General features: G+C 38.5%; 1 protein-coding gene across 6 annotated transcripts in view; it reads left to right on the forward strand.

Annotated features, from left to right (window-relative positions):
• The window catches only part of ago4 (argonaute RISC component 4), a 50,285-nt gene extending 36,859 nt beyond the window's left edge, over positions 1 to 13,426 (forward strand). For all 6 annotated transcript variants that reach the window (XM_062029617.1, XM_062029618.1, XM_062029619.1 and 3 more), the window contains 8 exons: positions 2,495 to 2,679; positions 2,764 to 2,923; positions 3,027 to 3,198; positions 3,286 to 3,429; positions 4,703 to 4,837; positions 4,915 to 5,016; positions 6,846 to 7,045; positions 12,856 to 13,426. In XM_062029617.1, coding sequence (XP_061885601.1) covers positions 2,495 to 2,679; positions 2,764 to 2,923; positions 3,027 to 3,198; positions 3,286 to 3,429; positions 4,703 to 4,837; positions 4,915 to 5,016; positions 6,846 to 7,045; positions 12,856 to 12,964 — 1,207 coding nt within the window. In that variant the 3' untranslated portion in view covers positions 12,965 to 13,426. The remainder of the gene's footprint in view (positions 1 to 2,494; positions 2,680 to 2,763; positions 2,924 to 3,026; positions 3,199 to 3,285; positions 3,430 to 4,702; positions 4,838 to 4,914; positions 5,017 to 6,845; positions 7,046 to 12,855) is intronic.
• Positions 13,427 to 22,502: the final 9,076 nt, after the last annotated feature.

Consider the following 22,502-nt stretch of genomic DNA (forward strand, 5'->3'; position numbering starts at 1 on the left):
CACAGCGTTTTACATACATACATACATACATACATACATACATACATACATACATACATGCATGCATACATACATGCATGCATGCATGCATGCATGCATACATACATACATGCATGCATGCATACATACATACATGCATGCATGCATGCATGCATGCATGCATGCATGCATGCATGCATACAATTCATCTGACAATACAGTGACGACCGTAAACAGTGTGCAGGTATATCAGTTAGTTATGAGATCACACATTACACTCCCCCCGTATTGCCCTGTCCCAATATTGCACTCCTTATTATTGCATTCGATAAGTGTTGTTTGAAAAAATACTTTAATAGAATGTACAACAAAAGTAATTTTTTGAAATAATGTACAAAAGTAATTTTTTGAAATAATGTACAATATTTACTTTGGGACTTCTGCAGATGTCTCCTACGGGGTGCTTCTCTGTTGTGTAACTATTGAAATGAATGTTCATGTTGCACACGGATATTTTTGTCTGACGGACCGGAGGTCAGAGTTGACCGCAAGCAATATATGTCTGTGTACTTAGGGTAAAGCTCCATCGTCCAGTTTGTAGAGTCCGGAGACCGAACAAACTGAAACACGTTGATAGGGATGGGAAGTGATAAGATTTCTACGATTACAATCCCATTTTCGATTCTGCTTAACAATTCGGTTCCTTATCCATTTCCTTACTCATTCTTATTTGGGGAAAAAAGGATAACAAACATGTTAAGCATCACCTTTGTTTAGTTTAGAAGAAACATGAGGTCTTCAGAGACCCACAGCCTGGGACTCCTTGATGGGGTAAAATTATAAATAAATGATAAATGGGTTATACTTGTATAGCGCTTTTCTACCTTTAAGGTACTCAAAGCGCTTGGACACTATTTCCACATTCTCACACACATTCACACACTAAAAGGTGGTCCCCAGAAAAATATTTTATTTTGAATAACTACCGGTATTTAAACTGATATAATAAATATTCTGCTGTACTGTAAACAAAATACAACGGATTATTCTGACAATTACCAAAGACTTTTCAGCAACATGTTGAACATTTTTGTAACATAAATGAAAATAGAACTGTGCATTGTGTGATTTTGCAACCATCAATTATGAAAAGTATCCTTTATTTTGCAGAAAAATTAGCATATGTGCTTTTTCAAGTGGGATAAGCGATTTTTCGGATCAATTATGGTCTTTTTTCAGACAGGGAGGAGGCGTGCGGCCTCTGAGCCAGTCATATACCGGTCTCGTCATGTACTGTAATGCATGAGAAGCATTATTTTATGTCTACAGTTAATAATAGGAATCGGAAGTGTTGGTTATTTACCTGCGGTAGCTGGCGTTGCCACAACTGCTGCTGGTGGAGACTGGTGGAGAGTTATCAAATGCTTTGTGTGCTGATGTAACGGTCAGACATGTTTTGATTGGTTTGTTTCTCTTTGGTGGAGTCTGCTTCTTCTCCTTGGCGCTCTTCTTCGCACTCGCTTTCACCGGTCCGATGGTTGGAGGGCAAGATCTAAAACACAAAACGAAACTCGTAATTGGAGATGTCCGATAATATCGGACTGCCGATATTATCGGCCGATAAATGCTTTAAAATGTAATATAGGAAATTATCGGTATCTGTTTCAAAAAGTAAAATTTATGACTTTTTAAAACGCCGCTGTACAGAGTGGTACACTGACGCAGGGACAAGTACAGAGCGCCAATAAACCTTAAAGGCACTGCCTTTGCGTGCTGGCCCAATCACATATCTACGGCTTTTCACACACACACACACAAGTGAATGCAAGGCATACTTGGTCAACAGTCATACAGGTCACACTGAGGGTGACCGTATAAACAACTTTAACACTGTTACAAATATGCGCCACACTGTGAACCCACACCAAACAAGAATGACAAACACATTTCGGGAGAACATCCGCACCGTAACACAACAGAACAAATACCCAGAACCCCTTGCAGCACTAACTCTTCCGGGACGCTACAATATACCCCCCAACCGCGCCCACCCCAACCTCCTCATGTCCCAAATTCCAAGCTGCTGTTTTGAGGCATGTTAAAAAAAATAATGCACTTTGTGCCAATATGGCAGTGCCATGTTGGCATTTTTTCCATAACTTGAGTAGATTTATTTTGGAAAGCCTTGTTACATTGTTTAATGCATCCAGCGGGGCATCGCAACAAAATTAGGCATAATAATGTGTTAATTCCACGACTGTATATATCGGTATCGGTTGATATCGGAATCGGTAATTAAGAGTTGGACAATATCGGATATCGGCAAAAAAGCCATTATCGGACATCCCTACTCGTAATCCAAAATTAATGATTACGACTTAAACATAACAAAAAGCTGTAAGTTGAGGTACTACTGCACTTGGAGACATTTAGTCCCTTTTTGTTGATGCGCACGTGCAGATTTATCTACATAGTTTGTTGCTGATTTTAATGAGCTTGGGTTCTTTTTTTCTAGGAGCTTCACTGACCAACTGCGTAAGATCTCAAAGGACGCCGGGATGCCTATTCAAGGCCAGCCATGTTTTTGTAAATACGCCCAAGGAGCGGACAGTGTGGAGCCCATGTTTAAGCACCTCAAGATGTCTTATGTCGGTCTGCAGCTTATTGTGGTCATCCTGCCTGGCAAAACACCCGTCTATGGTAAGCATAAACATCATAGCGCAGGAGGCAAAAGACGTCCGTTCCGTTTGTCTTTAATGATAATTTGGTCATCGTTATATACAGCTGAGGTGAAGCGGGTGGGTGACACCCTCCTCGGCATGGCCACCCAGTGTGTCCAGGTGAAGAACGTAGTCAAGACCTCCCCACAAACTCTCTCGAACCTCTGCCTCAAAATCAATGCCAAGTTAGGAGGTATCAACAACGTCCTGGTGCCTCACCAGAGGTTAGTATCCTTTGGAATCTTTTTTTATTCCACAGAGCAATAAGCATTATGTGACATTGTTGGTTAAAACAGCATTCATTCTGCGTTTCCTGTCTCTTTTCAGGCCCTCCGTGTTCCAGCAGCCTGTCATCTTCCTGGGTGCAGATGTCACGCATCCTCCAGCGGGTGACGGGAAGAAGCCGTCAATTGCGGCGGTGGTGGGCAGCATGGACGGCCACCCCAGCCGTTATTGTGCTACAGTGCGAGTCCAGACGTCGCGGCAAGACATGTCCCAGGTTTCTATGGCTTGTTAGTTTGTAACTTGATTGATGGGGAAAGAGGTCAACTTTTCCAAAGCTAACCTGACTCTGTGGTCCGTTTAGGAGCAACTCTTCAGTCAGGAGGTCATTCAAGATCTGACCAACATGGTGCGGGAGCTGCTGATCCAGTTTTACAAGTCCACACGCTTCAAGCCTACACGCATCATTTATTACCGCGGTGGAGTTTCCGAGGGCCAGATGAAACAGGTGCCATATTATATGCATCTTTGGGGAATGAGGTTTTGCTTATTTGACTATTCCACTTACCGTATATTCCGGACTACAAGGCGCACTTAAAATCTTTTTTTTCTTCTCAGAACTCGACCGTGCGCTCGACAGTGCTTATCGACCTCGAAGCAATTTTATTTGGTACATGGTGTAATGATAAGTGTGACCAGTAGATGGCAGTCAAACATAAGAGATATGTGTAGACTGCAATATGATGGCAATATGACTCAGGTAAACAACACCAACATTTTATATGTTCCATTGAAAATATAGAACATCACACACAGCGCTCAATCTATCAAAATGTTTTAATACGACTTTGGTAAGCTATGAAGCCGCACCGCTTGATGGATTGTCTTCGCATTAAACATGCAAGTATTATTATGGTGTGTGTATAAGGTAAGAAATATTATCTGGTGTTTTGTTTCGCAATATTATGCAAAAGCAACTTTTCTTACCTTCTGGTACCTGCTGATCTGTATTTGGGATCTGCATAAATCCTGAAAAATTGCGCGGGTCCGCCATTGTAGTCCGTGCCGACGCCGTAGTCGATAAGCTTCTTCTTTTTCTTTATCTTCTTGTTATGGGACATTCATCCTGTGCTGTTGCCATTTCTAATATAAAGTAGTGTAAAGTTCTTACTTATATCTGCCAGTAAACTCGCCATGAAAGTGCTAAAACATACCGGTATAGTGAATTTACATTATTCACCCAATGAACTTTAGTTATTAGAGAGTTCCGGTCGGGCGTTTTTTCACGGGACACATTTCCGGTGTTGTTGTTTCCGGATGAGGAGATGCTGCTTCGTTATTGATTGAAGTAAAGTCTGAATGTCATTAAAACAGTTAGCTCCATCTTTTGACACTTCTTCCACTCCCAACAAAGATGACGGGGAGAAGACGCTGTCGAAGGTGAGCCACGTAAATAAGACCGCCCACAAAACGGCACATCCTGAAGCAACTGTCAGAAAGCGACTTGAAGATGATCTGTAAAACATCATCTATGCAACATTTTGACCAAAGAACCACCATTACATGTTATGTAGACCACAAGGGAGTGTTTTCCATTTAGAAATAAATAATAATATGACTCCTTTTAATGTGCCTTATAATCCGGTGCGCCTTTTATATGAAAAAAGATCAAAAATAGACCATTCGTCGGCGGTGCGCCCTATGGTCCAAAAAGAATGGTAAGTGTTTTCAGCCTATCTCGTTAAAGTGTGGTCTTTTTTGTTTTATTCTTTGCATTTTAGGTAGCGTGGCCGGAGCTTATAGCCATCAGGAAGGCATGCATCAGCCTGGAGGAGGACTACCGGCCCGGCATCACCTACATTGTGGTTCAGAAACGTCACCACACCCGACTTTTCTGTTCCGATAAGGCTGAGAGGGTCTGTATGGCAAAAATGTTCACGTATTCATATACTTGGTTTTAAAACCCTTCCTACTGTATATGTTTGGCTTGCAGGTTGGGAAGAGTGGTAACGTACCAGCTGGCACCACAGTGGACAGCACCATTACACATCCGTCCGAGTTTGATTTCTACCTGTGCAGCCATGCTGGGATTCAGGTGTGAGATTCTTCCATTTAAAGATACTTTGATCAATCTGCCACTGATCTGTATCGGCCAATTTTCCTAAAAAAGTACAATTCCAAACGCTAATACCCTCTGGTTTACACTATTTATTTTTAGTCCCCCGGCTTACAAGCTAGCAGCTAATTATGTCCATACATAGTGTGAAGCTGTTCTCCTATACTAATTGCAAGTAAACTGCATTTCTTAGTATCATGATAGCTGGAGGGCGAAACTAAACGTGTTACACACCCAGAGAGCAAGCCAGGAGCAGGCATGCTAATAGCTAAGCTAACTGCTAAGCTTGCTTGAAACCGCACAAGAAATAAGTGTTGGTAAAATTTAAGAAGTGTCGATGGAAAAAGTAAGTTGTTACTAACAGGAAATTAAAAGTCGATTAATAAAATACCTTCCATAAATTGGTGGTGTCGACACCAAGGGTAGTATCAGTATATGATTGATACTGAAGTGATAAGGTCGACAACTTTTTAGTTTCTCAAAATCTTTTACAGTATTTAGAATTTTTTTGTTATGTTTACAAAAATCTCTGAACTCGAGGACCAAAAAAACAAAATATAAAATGATTAGTAGAGAGTAGTTTTTCTTGTTCTATACCAGATCTGGGCAATTTAAGGCCACATGCGGCCCGTTAAGCTTTTCAATCTGGCCCGCTGGACATTCCCAAATAATTTTTTTAGATCTTCAAGATGGAATCTGTCGCTGCCATTATGATGTGCAGTGATGTTTTCTAATGACTGTAAGTCTTGAACTATACAAAGTATTTCAATGGTTGGAATCTGCGCTTTTGCATTATATTCAAGTTATTATGGTAATCTGTCACAGCATCTCAGACGAGGCGCCAAGCAGTGTTGTCGTGGTTTGTTTCCACAGAGTGTTTCCAGAGCGGTCCGCCTGAAATGCGGGTGTCAGGGACAGACGCGGAAAAAGATTTTTACAACAAAGTTCTAAAGCTTAGTGATATGTCAGATGTATCAGATTCTAGGTGTTTATATTACCCTTCGCGTTCATATTTCGCTGTTTGTTGCATGTTTGTTGTTTCGCTTGATTGTAAAATATGTCGATCGAGAGGGTGTGTGACATTCGTATGTTGTCAATATTCAGTGTTTTATCGTTTATAGTTAACATTGTAAATACCACATTCTTTATTTGCATGTAAATTCTAGGTGTCTAATTCAGTAAAAAAAATTACAATTCCATTCTGTTTGTTAAGGTGATCTGTCATCACGTTTTTAGCAATTAAGCAGACATTATTGTGAGGTTTTGTATTAGTGTTCCTAAAAATAGATATACTGGCCCCCAGCCACATTTTTTTCTCTAAATTGGGCTCCCGTGTCAAAATAATTGCCCAGGGCCTGTTCTTTCCGGTAACTTTGTTTTGATCAACAAATTGTACCGGTGTATATAATTCAAGAGAATAGGGAAATAGTTTAAATATTGAGTTGATATTGTTATACTGTCAATAGCACTCGAAATAAATAAAAGGAAACATTCACAGTACATGATCGGTATTGGTATCAGTCCATTTCACTCATGGAAAATCGGAATCGGCTGCATAAAACCTGATCGAACATCCCTAATGATACTCCTTAAGTGTACTTCAGAGTAAATCTATTATTTAATGACAAGCTATTATGTGGCTTGGCAAGAAAGTAATTTATAACTCAATGGAATCATTAGATTCTTTTTAAATTTCATTGCTACACATGCTGCATTATTAATATGCAAGTTTTAGGTGATTGCCAGATGACACTTTAATCATGGTGTCCGGGGAAATGAGGGAATTTTTCTTTTGCACATTTCCTCAGGGAACCAGTCGTCCGTCCCACTACCACGTCCTGTGGGATGACAACTGTTTCACTGCCGACGAACTGCAGCTCCTCACCTACCAGCTGTGCCACACTTACGTCCGCTGCACGCGCTCAGTCTCCATCCCGGCGCCGGCCTACTACGCCAGGCTGGTGGCCTTCCGTGCCCGATACCATCTGGTGGACAAAGACCACGACAGGTGAGGAGGCGAGACGTTGACACAGACTGTTTTTATATTTACAGTCGGCCCATCTTACAACCCGTTAAGTCTCAGTCCACCGTGTTCTAAAGGCTGAAAAGTGAAGGCGTTTGTTGACATAACATTTGAGATCTAAAGGGATGATTTCTGTGGTGTTTTTTTAAAGGTAAACTACACATTTTTTTATTTTACCCATATCGACAAGCCCTATGTGAGACAAGAAAACGTCTTTCTCTTTTGTGTGTGTAAATAAAAAAAATAAATGCTAGTACAATGCGGAAAATTGGGATTAATCTATTTCGCCTATAAAGTGCTCTACATCATTTATTTATATATCCCTAAATCACAAGTGTCTCAAAGGGCTGCACAAGCCACAACGACATCCTAGGTTCAGATCCCTACAAAAACACTTTTTATACATGCTGTGACCTGCATATTAACCAAGCTGTATCGACATTATTGTAGGAGCTAGCATGTAGGAACTACTTTTTTGGCATAGTGACACATCACCGTGCCCCCATTTCTCAAGCTACTTATAACATTGGTTGCGACCCGCCATAATATAATTGAGCTGCTTCTGCTGCAGTTGCCTTTTGAGTTAGTAAAAGTTAATTCTATGTCATAAATCATGCGTCTCACCTGTGTACTAGAAGGTTTTACACCAAGCTGAGAAGTTGGGTCACCTTTGGAAAATCCACATGCGACCAGATGTGGGTAGAGTAGCCAGAAATTGTGCTCAAGTAAGAGTACTGTTACTTTAGAGATTTATTACTCAAGTAAAAGTAAGGAGTAGTCACCCAAATATTTACTTGAGTAAAAGTATGTTGTGAAAAAACTACTCAAGTACTGAGTAACTGATGAGTAACCTGTTTGTTTAATGATGACGGCAACAAATAATGCACAAAAACATAAAAATAGCAATGAGCAAATTCAGAGCCAGGAATATCTCTTAAGCAACTAAAACAATAATACATATTAAATAATAATACATTAACATAAAAAAATTAAGGCAAATTGAGCCACAATAACTTAACAGCACCATAGGCTTAGTAGGCAGAGATTACAAAGGAAAATAACAAGTTAGCCTTTACGCAAACCATAAACTGATAGGTGTGGGCTGCACCTGAGAACACACTGATTGGTGTTTCTATGCGTGCGTGCGTGCGTGCGTGCGTGTGTGTCTATGAGGCTGCAGTGTGTTAATAAGTGTCCCCAAACGATGTACATTTGACAGTGATTCATAGCAGGGAAGCTAACATCAGCCTACGGTGACAGCCAAAATATCTACTAACGTTACTTACCGCGATGTGCTTCCTCAAATTTGACGTTGAGTTCATGTAAGCTTAAGCTTGTTAATCATGTGACCGCCTGGCTCTGTTTGATTGGTGAAACGGAGTCAAACGTCACCAGTGACTGCATTTGATTGGTGAAACGGAGTCAAACGTCACCAGTGACTGCATTTGATTGGTGGAACGCAGGCATGCGATAGATCCTACTTTGAAGGTCTGTTTGACAAACCAAAACAAACAAAGCGTGCATTAACAGATCGATAAAAATCTGTAGCGAGTAGTGAGCTGAATGTAGATAAATGGAGGGCAGTAAAAGTAGCGTTTCTTCTCTATAAATATACTCAAGTAAAAGTATGTTGCATTAAAACTACTCTTAGAAGTACAATTTATCCCAAAAGTTACTCAAGTAGATGTAACGGAGTAAATGTAGCGCGTTACTACCCACCTCTGCATGCGACCAAAATTATGCTATATGGCTCTCAACAAATGGAACACGGCATAAAAGCCGACATCGTGACAAAACACTTTTTACTTGCGAAGTGAGGATTATCCCAAATTTAGCAGCTCACATGTGCTGAAAGCTACAACCATCCCAGCGAGAGCCTACATTGTAAGTCAGTTTTATATTATTTTTTTAAACTGTAGCAATGGTGCTACGTGGTAACGCTCCAAGGCTTCCACAAAGTCTGCCATTAACGGTAGCAAACACAGACAGTGGTCTTGGTTGTGATTGTTGATGAAAGTGGCACTCTATGCAATCAATGCACCCAGGAAACAAAGTACTGTAAATATTACATGTTATCATGAATGTTACTACATTACATACATATTTACAGCATGTATATCAAACTGTTTTGAAGGTTTTTTGGTGGTTTTAGAGGGCTTTATAGGCAGAACCGATCGTATGCCCATTACCTGGATTTTTAGCTGCCTCGTGCTGGTAGTTTTTCACTATTTAGAACGCACAGAAAAGGCAAAACCGTGTGTTCTTGTCTCAAATTGGGGATGAAAAATAAAGTGCAGATTTCCTTTTTAAATTCCATTGTTCCAGTGACATCGAATCAGTCCCTCCGATTTCGCAGGTTTTTAAAAAAAAAAGTGTTTTTAGCCTAAAATGCCTGAATTTGCGACAGCTTTTTTCAAAAGTTGCCTGAAAGTTGCATTATTTTGAGGTTTATTTTTTATTTTTTATAATAGTATTGAATTAACTTCTGATTTTATAAATTAACTATGAAGTACAGGAAAAAATAGCACAAGATTGCAACAAGAATGGGAAAACGAATACTTAGTTTTACTTCTTTTATATCAACAGACTTGGATGTAAACACTAGATGGCAGTAAAAGCACATACTCAGAACTCATTATCGAATTACTGTTCTGTTTCATTTCATTATAACTAATAACAGTAATAATTAATTGTAATTATTGAAAGAAACAAGACCAAAATCTTCCTTAAAATCCGATGTCTGCTCCGTCGTCCACAAATTGCAGACATTCTGTTTGTTTTACGCTCAAAGTGTTTGTCCATCTTGAAAAAATGTTTTTATGTTCCAACACATTTACCCTTACACCTTAAGAGCCTTTGTGAACTGTTGAGAGCGCTCGACAGAAGTCATTTGTGTTAGTAAATCATCACACATCAACATCTCTAACGTTTAAATGCAGCCTCTTTGCTAGGTCAGCGTTGCAAACAAAAATGTGTTCTTAATTGCCTTACCCTGGATTTAAAAAAAAAGTTATATGAATACATGTAAAACAGTAACTCAAAAGGCCAGTGTCTTGCTAAATGTTTATTTACTACATTACCCAGAAGGTTTAGTGCTTTAGACAGGAACAGGAAGTAGGTCTGAGCTATGCTGCAGGACGACAGTTGTGCGGTTTAGGCATTGAAGAGTTGTTATAGTTCTACACTTTGCTGTTCCTGCTTCGTCTACACAAAAAACAAACATAAGCTTGGATTGGATCGTAGACGTGCGCACTTGAGCGCTGCTCAGGCAAATTATTTTGGTGAAAATGATGCTGATTGGCCAAAATGTGCTGGGGAGTTGCGAGGCCGCTTATCAAAATCAATCATTTAACCAAACTTTTCATGCACGAGCAACACAAAGTGCTTAACAAAAAGAAAAAAGGATGAAAACACACACGTGAAATACGTACACACACTATTGACAAAAACAAAACATGGCACGGCACTGGGGATTGAGAAAAAAGCTACATTTGAGGCGTCCACACTGAAGAATAACTAAAACGTCATCTGAAAAAAATAGCATGAAGCATAAGATATACAGTACAGGCGAAAAGTTAGTACACACTTTCTCATTCAATGTGTTTTCTTTATTTTCATGACTATTTACATTGTAGATTATCACTGAAGGCATCAAAACTATGAATGAACACGTCTTAACAAAAAAAGGTGAAATAACTGAAAACATGTTTTATATTCTAGTTTCTTCAAAATAGCCACCCTTTGTTCTGATTACTTTTTTGCACACACTTGGCATTCTCTCCATGAGCTTAAAGGTAGTCACCTGAAATGGTTTTCACTTCACAGGTGTGCTTGAAGCTCATAGAGAGAATGCCAAGAGGGTGCAAAGCAGTAATCAGAGCAAAGGGTGGCTATTTTGAAGAAACTAGAATATAAAACATGTTTTCAGTTTTTTTCCCCTTTTTTTGTTAAGCACATAACTCCACGTGTTCGTTCATAGTTTTGATGCCTTCAGTGACAATCTACAATGTAAATAGTCATGAAAATAAAGAAAACATATAAAGACAATATAACATACATCCATAAACGTGGATGCATATGCAAAAGTGCAATATATTTATCTGTACAGTAATCTATTTATATCTGTACCTTATTGCTCTTTTATCCTGCACTACAATGAGCTAATGCAACAGAATGTTGTTCTTATCTGTACTGCAGACTTCAAATTTGAATGACAATCAAAGGAAGTCTAAGTCTCTAAGTCTAAAACGCATTGAAGGAGAAGGTGTGTCCGAACTTTTGGCCTGTACTGTATGTGAAAATTGCATATAAATAATACAATAGTAAATTATTAAAAACATAGCATTGCGAGAATAGTAGTACTAATAGCATAGATAAAATAGAAAATAACACTTATACTTTTTTAAAAAAGCATTAAAACCTATACAGTATTTTCCTGTTTAGTGCAGATTTAGCTTCAAAATAAAAGTATGGCAGTTAGGGCTGGGCGATATGGCCTTTTTTTAATATCTTGATATTTTTAGGCCATGTCACGATACACGATATGTATCTCCATATTTTGCCTTAGCCTTGAATGAACACTTGATGCATATAATCACAGCAGTATGATGATTCTATGTGTCTACATTAAAACGTTTTTCTTCATACTGCATTAATATATGCTCATTTTAAACTTTCATGCAGAGAGGGAAATCACAACTAAGTCAATTTAGCAAAAGTGTATTTATTAAACAGTTATTAAGCAGTGGCACAAACATTCATGTCATTTCAAAACAGAAAGTGCAAGATTGTCAGAGACATTTTAAAACAAGCTACTAGTGCACTTTTGTGCATGATGTCACTGAGATGACATATCAAAACAACACTAAATTAAAGTGCACTTTTTGTACAGAACGCCACTACAATAGTTAAAAACTAAAAAAGTGCACTTTTGTGCATGATGTCACACAAGATATTTCAATAAGTGTCAAAAAAAACTGAGCTGCGTAATAGGAAATCAAATCCTTTGCTATGTGGTAGGTTCCTGCGGACGTTATCTCCTTCTGTTGTTGACTATTTTTTTCATACGGTGTTGATGCGGAAATGGTTGCCTCTGCATTTTGTTGGTGTGGCACCGAACGGAGATGTTGACATGCGGAGTTTCAAGCACTCTTCATTCTCTAGCGGGTGACTTTTCAAATGATGCTACACATTAGCAGTAACGCTACTTTTTGTAGCAACGCTTTTGCCCCACACTTGACAAATTACGGTTGTCTGTTCGACATATTCCCGCTTGAAGCCAAACCACCGCCAAATGATGGACCCCCTGCTTTTGGGAATTAATTCTTCCTTCATTTGTTACCAGATTGGCACCTTCTTTCTCTCGTATTACCACTCACACCACAGCTAACGTTACCCATGCCGCCACCTCTCTGCTCCGCGAGGGCGTATACGTGTGTGACGTATGTAAGAAGGTGCGCTTGTTTAATGTCTCTGTGAGAAGGAGAGACAAGAAAGAGTGAGTAGTGTAATGCCCGCAGCTAAAAGCAACTGCGTGAGAACGTATACTCCAATATCGCGATATAGTCATTTTCTATATCGCACAGAGACAAACCCGCGATATATCGATATATCGCCCAGCCCTAATGGCAGTATTGACCTGAATTGTACCACAAAGTTGCCACATTTCTTCTTTTTATTTTGTTGAAATTGTTATCCACCAGAAGAAAGTGTCATTGTCGTCATAACAACAAAGTAACCTCAGCAGCATGAACGGACCGAGAAAAGCCAAATAAATATGTTGTTTTGTTTTGCAGTGCTGAGGGCAGCCATGTCTCCGGCCAGAGTAACGGCCGCGACCCTCAAGCTTTGGCCAAGGCGGTCCAGATCCACTACGACACCCAGCACACCATGTACTTCGCCTGAACAGGCCAGTCCTCCATCCTCTTATCATTTCTTTGCCAGTCTTTCGTCTTGTCTTTTTTTTTTCTTTTCTTTTTTTCCTAAATCTTCACCAAAGCGGCTCTTTTGACGGGATCCGACGTCCAGTAGCTTTATAAGCGGAACGAGCTCCGACGTTCCTCCCGTCGAGCCGCCTCTCTAACCAGCAATCTTAGCACTGCGAACCCTGAGGTTTTTCCCCGACGCTCAGAAGAAAACGAACAACACCCATACACGCATACTACTAGTTGAGCCATTATTTTTTATTATTATTTTTTTTTTCTATCTGAATGTGTGCACTCGTGTTTTGAACATACACTGAGCGACGGAGCGAGCGTCCGCGCACCTCCTTTCCGCTCTCCCAGCTAAGCAGGACTCTGATCTACTTTTACCTCAAAGCCCACCAGGGCAAAATCTCTCACAAGGTCTTTGGGTTTTATCGGGCGGCTGGGGTGGGGGGTTGGGGGGACTCCACCAAGCGATGGAGGGGACGCGGGGGTCGACCTTTTGAGAATGAAATATATAAATATATATTATATTTTTTTCCTTTTTATGAGCGTGTGTTTTAACCTTTTTCCTCCTTCAGTCTTTTACAAATGAGGTGACCTGGGTGTTCATACCCACTACTACTTTCCCTCCCGCCTTTTATGAAAGTGTGTGTGTGTGTGTGTGTGTGTGAGAGAGAATCTCTGTATATACATTTTTGTTGTGCGCGCACGTGCTTTCATGGCAGGCCACTGAATTGCAAAGGGACATTGAGGAGATAACTGCTGTAAATGCCTCAGACTTGTTGTTTTTGTTTTGTTTTTCTATTCACACACACAGTACATATAAATGTATATTTACATCTCCAGAGCAGCTTTTGAGAGACTTTAAACGGGGCTTCGTAGAGGACGTGGTGGTGATTTCCAGCAGTCCCGGGTCACTTGTTCATTTCTTTTTTTATCACTATGATCGGCGAGGTTTGGCTTGTTCGTGTGTTGCGTGGTTAAAGGCATTAAACTTAGCGCTTTCTTTGGATATTTTAGTATATCGGAACAGATTTTATACAAAAAAAAAAACGAAGTTTTGTTTATTTTGTAATTCAAGGACCGCAACACAGATTTTTCCCTTTTTGTACAGTTGTACCGGCCAATTCACTGCACTGACCCGGGACGCTAGGCAAGCAACAGAGGGCACTCTTATTACCTTTATGCATTTATACATACGAATCAACAAAGCAGATTTGTAAAGTTTTAATATAAGATGTTTTGTGGTTATCTTTAAGGAGAAAAAAAAACCTGTTTCGAATTTTTCCGTGCTATCGTTAACGTCGTCCGTGTTGTGACTGTTGTGATTTTTTGGAATTTTTCAGAAGTAACCTTTTATTGGCTGCAGGTGGGAGTTTTTGTTGTAGCATCCCAAGCTAACGGCGTCGGATTGTGGGCTTTTGTGTAGCACTCCGGAGTGACTCCTGTGTGTTTGTATGTGTGTGTGTGCATGTGTGTGTGTGTGTGTGTGTGTGTCACTCTGTTGGTTTTGACCAGATAGATGGAGACAATCAGGGATCGTAATTGTTGGGCTGATTTGATTTTCGAGCGGTTTGCGATAGGCAATAAGATTAATTTTCTAATGGTTTTGTGTGTATTTGAGGTATATATATACCCCCTCCCCCTTTATAAGTCTTTTTTTTTTTTTTAACACTGGATTGAACAATCATTAAACACACACACACACACACACTGGGGGTGGGGGGGGCGCCGCTTTCGGATAGACGAGTGTCGGAGAGGAAAAGGCCGGCGTTCACGCCTCCTCAGGGGGGCACAGCTCAGCATAAAAGCCCTTTTGTAATAAACCACCCGTAAAGCAGCAGGTTTATCATGAATGAGTTTGAGCACCTACCTGTCGAAGGCGTGCGCGTTGGCGAAAAGTGGGGGCGGGGGGCGGGCGTCTTTTTGCATGAAGGCCAAGTGGTTTGATGTTCATCCGGTCTGCGAAGTGGAATATTTTGCCACGCATAGCAACGGAAGCCAGTTCTGCTGTTATGGAAAATAATAAGCTGTAATGTTTTATTTCCTGGCGTATTTTCTTTCATGTGCTTTTAATTTGCTTGTATCAATCAGTGGGGACGTGCATTTGGTGGTGTAGTTTTGTAGATTTTCCTTTGCTCGCCTGCATGCCAGATTATATAGTAAACGGAACAAAAAAAAAAAAAATGTCGGGATAATATTTATAACGATAAAGGAAAAAGTATAAATGCTTTTTTTTGGTGTAAATGTTGATGACTGTTTTAGGCTAGCAATATCTCTTAATGTGTTTTAAAAGGATTCCCACACAAATGTCAGTAATGTAGTCATCAGGCGAGGAGGTGCCGGGGTCCGCGCTTGTTCGGTGGGGCGTCATGTTCACATTCAAACGAGGTACTTTCTTCAAACATGCGCCCCGCGTTGACATAAGACGGAGCCGAGCGCCTCTTTGCCCAGTTCCAGTGTAGTGAGCGTCCATATTGTCTCCTTCTTCCTGGTTTCTACCTGTGGCCAAGCCTCTCTTTCGGGGGGGGGGTTCTTCCCGTCTTTTTAACAAGTCTCAAAGGAGTTACCTCTTTTTAAATATAAAAGTCTCAATGAGGGGAGCATGAAATGAACTTCTAAATTCCCTACACTTTGATATATCACTATCTTAATGGACTTGCAGAGCTCTTGAGTATTCTTTTTTTTTTTTTTTTTTTTTTTTAGAGCCGCTCCACAGTTTTTGTTCTCTAATAGCAGTACGAAGGATTGGGAGGCTCGTTCAATGTTCAGCCGCTCCAATCCTTTCTGACCAGTATAGTGGGGCAAGTTGTAGGCCGTCCCTTGCATCGGGCCATTCACACGGTATCGCTATTAAGAAAAATGCTCCAATACTTCTTGTTTTAGCCTGCAGGGAAATATTGTGTTCATGTGCAAAGTAATAAATTGGTATTTTATGCCTCTAACATTGATTGTGTCATTTCTTTTATCAACATGTTTCTGATAGTGAGGTGCGGATCAATACTGGAATATTGATACCAGGTCTTTATGCTGTAATATTGACTCTCAAATCAAGTAACAATGCTTCTTTTTTTATTTCTTTATTAATCAATTCAACAAAACAATAAACAGCAATACCATAATAATGCAATCCAATTCCAAACCCGACCCAGCAACATTCAGAATAGCAATAAACAGAGCAATTGAGAGGAAACAGAACAATCTAAAACTAGTAGGGGTGTAACGGTACGTGTATTTGTATTGAACCGTTTCGGTACGGGGGTTTCGGTTCGGTTCGGAGGTGTACCGAATGAGTTTCCACACGGACATATGTAGCGTAACGCACATTGTGTAAACAATGCACACCGAGGCACAACACACGGCATGCTAGCAGCTAACGGGCTAGGATAGACTGACCATACGTCCTCTTTTCACCGGACATGTCCTCTTTTGCGGAGCTGTCAGAGCGGACTTTCTTAAATGCCTCAAATGTCCGGCATTTTGAGTTAGGGTTGCGTGTATTTACAATGTACGTTCAGGGTTAAGAAGGGCTTAAAAACAAAACAAATTGTGCATTGGTGAGGGAGGGGCAGAGACAGAGAGAGAGAGAGAGTTATGATAAACGCGCATGCGTCACCAGGCTCTGCTTTTTATCCATTGATTTATCACATTTAATATTTTATTATCTATAGCAGGGGTGTCAAAAGTGTGCCCCGGAGGCCATTTGCGGCCCACAGCTAATGTTTTAAAGGCCCACGGCACATTCTAAAAATACTATTAAAATAAACAAAAACATAACAAAAGTGAAGTAAAAAAGCTTAAAGGTTAAATGTAATTTTGAAAAAGTTGCAATGTTGACTAATAAAACAAAGCAGTTTTTTTTTATTTCAAACTGTCATTGCTCAAAACATAATATTGAATCAAAATCAATGTGATTATGAATTATTGACCTATCCAAGGTTCCCATTACGTCACATCAAATATTCCACTAAGAAAAATATTTTTGGTGGAAGATTTTGCAAATTTGGTAAATAAATAACCCCAAATTTTTTATTTTGTTGTTTTCTTAATGAACCGAACCGTGACCTTTAAACCGAGGTACGTACTGAACCGAAATTTTTGTGTATCGTTACACCCCTAAAAAGTAGTGAAACAAAAATGAATATTATCAACAACAGTATCAATATTAGTAACAATTTCAACATAGCAGTGATTAAAAATCCCTCATTGACATTATCATTAGACACTTATAAAAAATAAAAATAAAAATGAATAGTGTCACAGTGGCTTACACTTGCAGCGCATCTCATAATCTTGACAACACACTGTGTGCAATATTTTCACAAAGATAAAATAAGTCATATTTTGGTTCATTTAATAGTTGAAACAAATTTAATTAATGGAACCCATATTCCAATATATGACTCATTATTATCTAAACTAAATGCAGTTTTTTCTACTGATATCATCTCCATAGCTTGTGTGTACCAGTCAGTATGAGTTGGACTATCAGCATATATCCATTTTTTTAATATTACCCTTTTTGTTATGATGCATATTGAAAGAAATGCATTTTTACTCTTTGATGACACGTTACCATACTAAATTGATGCAGATCCCCAAGAATACAAGTTTGCAGTGTCATTGGGATGTTTATATTATGGAATGTGATTGCTTCTTTTGTTGTTTTCAACCATACCTCTTTTATTCTCGGACATTCCCACAATAAATGAACAAAAGTTCCCTCAGCTGCCCGACACTTCATACATAACTTGCTATCTACTACACCGTTTTTAAACAGCTGAGAAGATGTAAAATACAATCTATTCAAGATCTTAAATTGAGTCAGCTTATCTTTAATGCCTCTAAAGGGCTTATTGGCATTTTTCCAAATAACAATACATCTGATACTTAAGTTCAGGCGTGTCTAAATCTGTCATGTCAAGATCATTTCATTGAACTTCAGCAGTTTAATGGCAGTTTAACTCATTTTATGCTCATCAAAGCTCTAAGAATTATGCATCATGGTTTTCTGGCACTATCCGGTGGTTAAAGGGTGCAATTACACCAAAACAACATTTTCTTGTTAAAAAATAGCAGTTATAATGGGAGTTAATGGGGCTCAAATAGGTCTTAAGAGACCAATTTTAACAAAGTTGCAATCAAAAACATAATGCAATTTTATCTAAAAAAAATTTAAAAATACTACTTTGGCTAAATTTCAGCCCACTCACCTTCAAACTGAACAACCATATGACATAAGTAACATACACTATATTGCCAAAAGTATTTGGCCACCTGCCTTTACTCACATATGAACTTGAAGTGCCATCCCATGGAATTGTCCAAAAATGTTTGGTATCCTGGAGCATTCAAAGTTCCTGTCACTGGAACTAAGGGGCAAAGTCTGGGAAAAACAACCCCACATCATAATTCCTCCTCCACCAAATTTCACACTCAGCACAATGCAGTCCGAAATGTAGCGTTCTCCTGGCAACCTCCAAACCCAGACTGGTCCATCAGATTGCCAGATGGAAAAGCGTGACTCCTCAGTCCAGACTTGGTGATGTATGGCTTAGATGCTGATGCTCGGCCATGGAAACCCATTCCATGAAGCTCTCTGCGTACTGCACGTGGGCTAATTGGAAGGTCACATGATGTTTGGAGCTCTGTAGTGCATAGACTTTCTGCACGGTCAGTTGCTATGTGCTTCAGCTTCCGCTGACCCCTCTCTGTCAGTTTACGTGGCCTACCACTTGGGGGCTGACTTGCTGTTGTTCCCAAACTCTTCACTTTTCTTATAATAAAGTAGACTTTGGAATATTTAGGAGCGAGGAAATTTCACGACTGGATTTGTTGCACAGGTGGCATCCTATGACAGTTCCACGCTGGAAATCACTGAGAGCGGCCCATTCTTTCACAAATGTTTGTAGAAACAGTCTCCATGCCTAAGTGCTTGATTTTATACACCGGGGCCAAGTGATTAGGACTCATTGTTTGGATGGGTGGCCAAATATTTTTGGCAATATAGTTTATGTAAAATTCCAAAGTGTGGGACCATTTTGATCTCATACACCAAATAAATCAGAATCAGAAATACTTTTTTAATCTCTGAGGGGAATATAAGTAATTATTTTCTGCGCAACTATTCATTTAAAACATTTTTTTTGCATTTGTAATCCATCAGATGACTATTAGAGAATATAATAGAATGGACTTTCTTGTCATTATATTAGCATATAACGAGATTAAGGACTCCAATTTAAGGTGCGGTAGTGGGAACAAATATGGGGTAAAAATAAATTACACAAGAGGTAATAAAGAAAAAACTAACAATTGAAATAAACAGACTACTATCCAATAAACAAAATAAGCAATTCTGTACAATATACAAAACACTATAGAAATACAAAATACTGTACAATATACAGAACAAGACAAGAGTACCGAGACTAGAGTATTAAATAGCAACACAATGTCAGAGTGCAATGTCAATACAGCTAATGAGTGCACCATACACTCACTCACTTGACCCGTCAACTGTTTTTAGCGTATAATTCGCATAAATGCTTTTAGTTAATGTATGTTGACACTAAGCAAATTACGGGGGACTCTACTAAAAGTCGTGTTTTAAAAATGATCAAAACAATTGCGATAAGATATGGCTGACATTTTAAAATCGTTCCCTAAAGCTGTAGGCCAAGTGACTATGTGTTGCCAAATGTGAGATAAGTAGTGTTTCACCCTCTGTATGATGAAATATTCCCAACATGCCATAATGTCCAGTGTGATAAATGGACCCCTTCAATACATGGTTATTAGCAAACAAACAGGATAGTTTACATCTTTACAGCCAGATGGGGGCGCTCTTGTGCCAGTTTTCCCCCCGACAACATTGCTGCGATAATTTCACTGTAAATACAATATTAAAGTTTCTAGTGCGGCGTTTTGTCATTTTCCGTCTGGCAACGCTGCCTTTTAAGGAGGGACAGTCTAACAAGGCAAGTGTTTCGATGAGCTTTAAAACAAGAAAAATAAGATTTTAAGTTATTGCTGCTTAATTTGAATGATTTTGGAAAGAATCAGGGAAGAATGCAGCTTGTAATGCTCGTACGAGCCTATTGTGTTTTCCCTTTAATTTTCGGCCAATATTTGACATAATCTTAGCTCTATGCTACATGCTAACACTGTCGTGCACATAACAGCAAGTAATCGTAAGATAAACTGTCATTTATTTATTTTGCATTTCATTTAAAAAAACATGTATTCATGATTTTGCTTAAACGTCCTCGCCTCTTTAATGAGTGACGACTTTGTTTACATCCCTGATGCACCGTACGCATGCGCGACCCAGCGCCTTACGGCACATTACGTCACACTGTCGTGAGGCTGCAGCCCGCAACATACACCTGCTACAAACTGGAGGTTGTAATGTTTTTTTCTTTGTTTTAGTAGCAAACAATTACATTTTTTATCTCGTAATTAGGACTTTTTAATTAAGTTTTTTTTTATTTAAATACGAGTTTCTCATAATTCTGACTTTCAAATCATAATTTTGTTTATTTTTCGCCCCCTTTTTGTGCCCTTGTGTGCATTATCCTTTCCATCCTTTGTAAATGAGCTACTGTGTGGAGCAATTTCCCTTGTGGATCAGACAGATCTTTTCTCTCTCACCTGATTAATAAAGTATTTCTGATTCTGATTAAAGTTTGTCTGTCTAATAATTTACACTTTCCTATTTTCGATATTCCTTTTTTTTTTTATTGACATCCTATCTATTACATCATATTCACATACATCATATATCTGTTGTCTGCCCTAAAGGTCAAAATATTTTTTGTTTATATCCCAACCATACCACCCCCCCCAAAAAGAAACGGCAAAAAAAAAAAAGTAATATCTACAAATACACAATTAAATAAACAAAAAAGAAATAATACATTAATATTAATAATAATCAGAAAATAAATAAATAAATAAAATAAAAATAAAAATATATATATATATTACACACATAGGGAGTAATCCTTTTTTTTCAAAGCAGTACAATCACTAATTAGAAAAAATTAAAGTCAGGTTTATGGGGCGTGACATAGTTGACCTAGTTCGATTTTCTTATCTAATAATTTCAACTGTATCTCTAATTTTGACGTTTTATCTTTTTAATCTCATAATTTCGACGTTTTATCATATTTATAAAAATCTCAATTTCGACGTTATTTAATAATTTGTACTTTTAATCCCAACTGTATATTTGTTTATAATTTAATCTATCTCATAAATTATGAGATATAGCGTCATAATTATCTAGTCATAATCTAATTTTATTATGATAAATCTCAGAATCATGGGTCATAGTTAAGACTTAAAAAAAAAAAGTGGTTTCATATGTCTGTACAGCACTTTGGCCAACTGGGGTTGTTTTTAAACGTGCTATATAAATGAATAAACTAAACTAAACATTTTATCTCATCATTTTTACTTTTTATATCATCTTATAATTATGACTCTCATAATTTTGACTTTTCATCTTAACTTTATAGTTATGCCTTTTTATCTCAATTTTAACCATCTCTAATTTTGACGTTTTATCCATTTTTTTTTAAATCTCATAATTTAGACTATTTCATAATTTATCTCATAATTTTAACGTCTTATCTAATTTTGAAAAAATCTCAATTGACGTTTTATTTCATAATTTCGATTTTTTAATTTTTTTTAATCCCAACTGTATACATGTTTATAATTAAATATCTGCTAATTGTGACTTTTTATCTAATAAATTATGAGATACAATGTCATACTTGTGAGTCATAATTATTTAAATTTTATTATGAGATAAAATCTCAGAATCATGAGTCACAATTAAGACTTTTTTTTACTTATTTAATTGTTCCATATGACTACAGCACTTTGGCCAACTGGGATGGTTTTTAAACGTGCTATATAAATGAATAAAGTGAATTAAACATTTTATCTCATTTTTACTTTTTATATCATATTTTAGACTTTTCATTTTATAACTTTATAGCAATGCCTTTTCATCTCATAATTTCAACATTACATTTAATCTCACAATCTTATCATTTTGACTATCCAATAATTTCGACCCTCTCAAAATGTATCTTTTTTCCCCCTCATGGATTCAATTATTTCACAACACTCTGACGCTGTAAAGCGCTTTACAGCACTTCCTTTCCTCCGTCTCATTACCATCCCGCCGTCCCCCCTCCCTGTCCTGCTTCCGGTGTCCCGACGTGTTGCCATGGCCACCGTTACCTAGGCGAGCGGTGCTACAGGAGAAAGGAAACCTGAAACAAAGATCTTGATTCCACGATATTTAATTCATTAGCATGTCGAGGTTTAGTATACATTATGCAAAAATGGTTTTTAGATTTTCATCTGAACAGCTTGTCGCCTCAAAACTGACTTTGTCCGAGAAAAGGGCAACTTTTTGTGCGGAAAACAAACCCGTGTAATCCCCATTGTGGAGCCCCCCCTTATGTTGTCTTTGTGTCAAGTGATCCACCTATGGT

Source organism: Entelurus aequoreus, linkage group LG20 (genome assembly GCF_033978785.1).
Source record: "Entelurus aequoreus isolate RoL-2023_Sb linkage group LG20, RoL_Eaeq_v1.1, whole genome shotgun sequence".
In the NCBI taxonomy this organism is placed as follows: Eukaryota; Metazoa; Chordata; class Actinopteri; order Syngnathiformes; family Syngnathidae; genus Entelurus; species Entelurus aequoreus.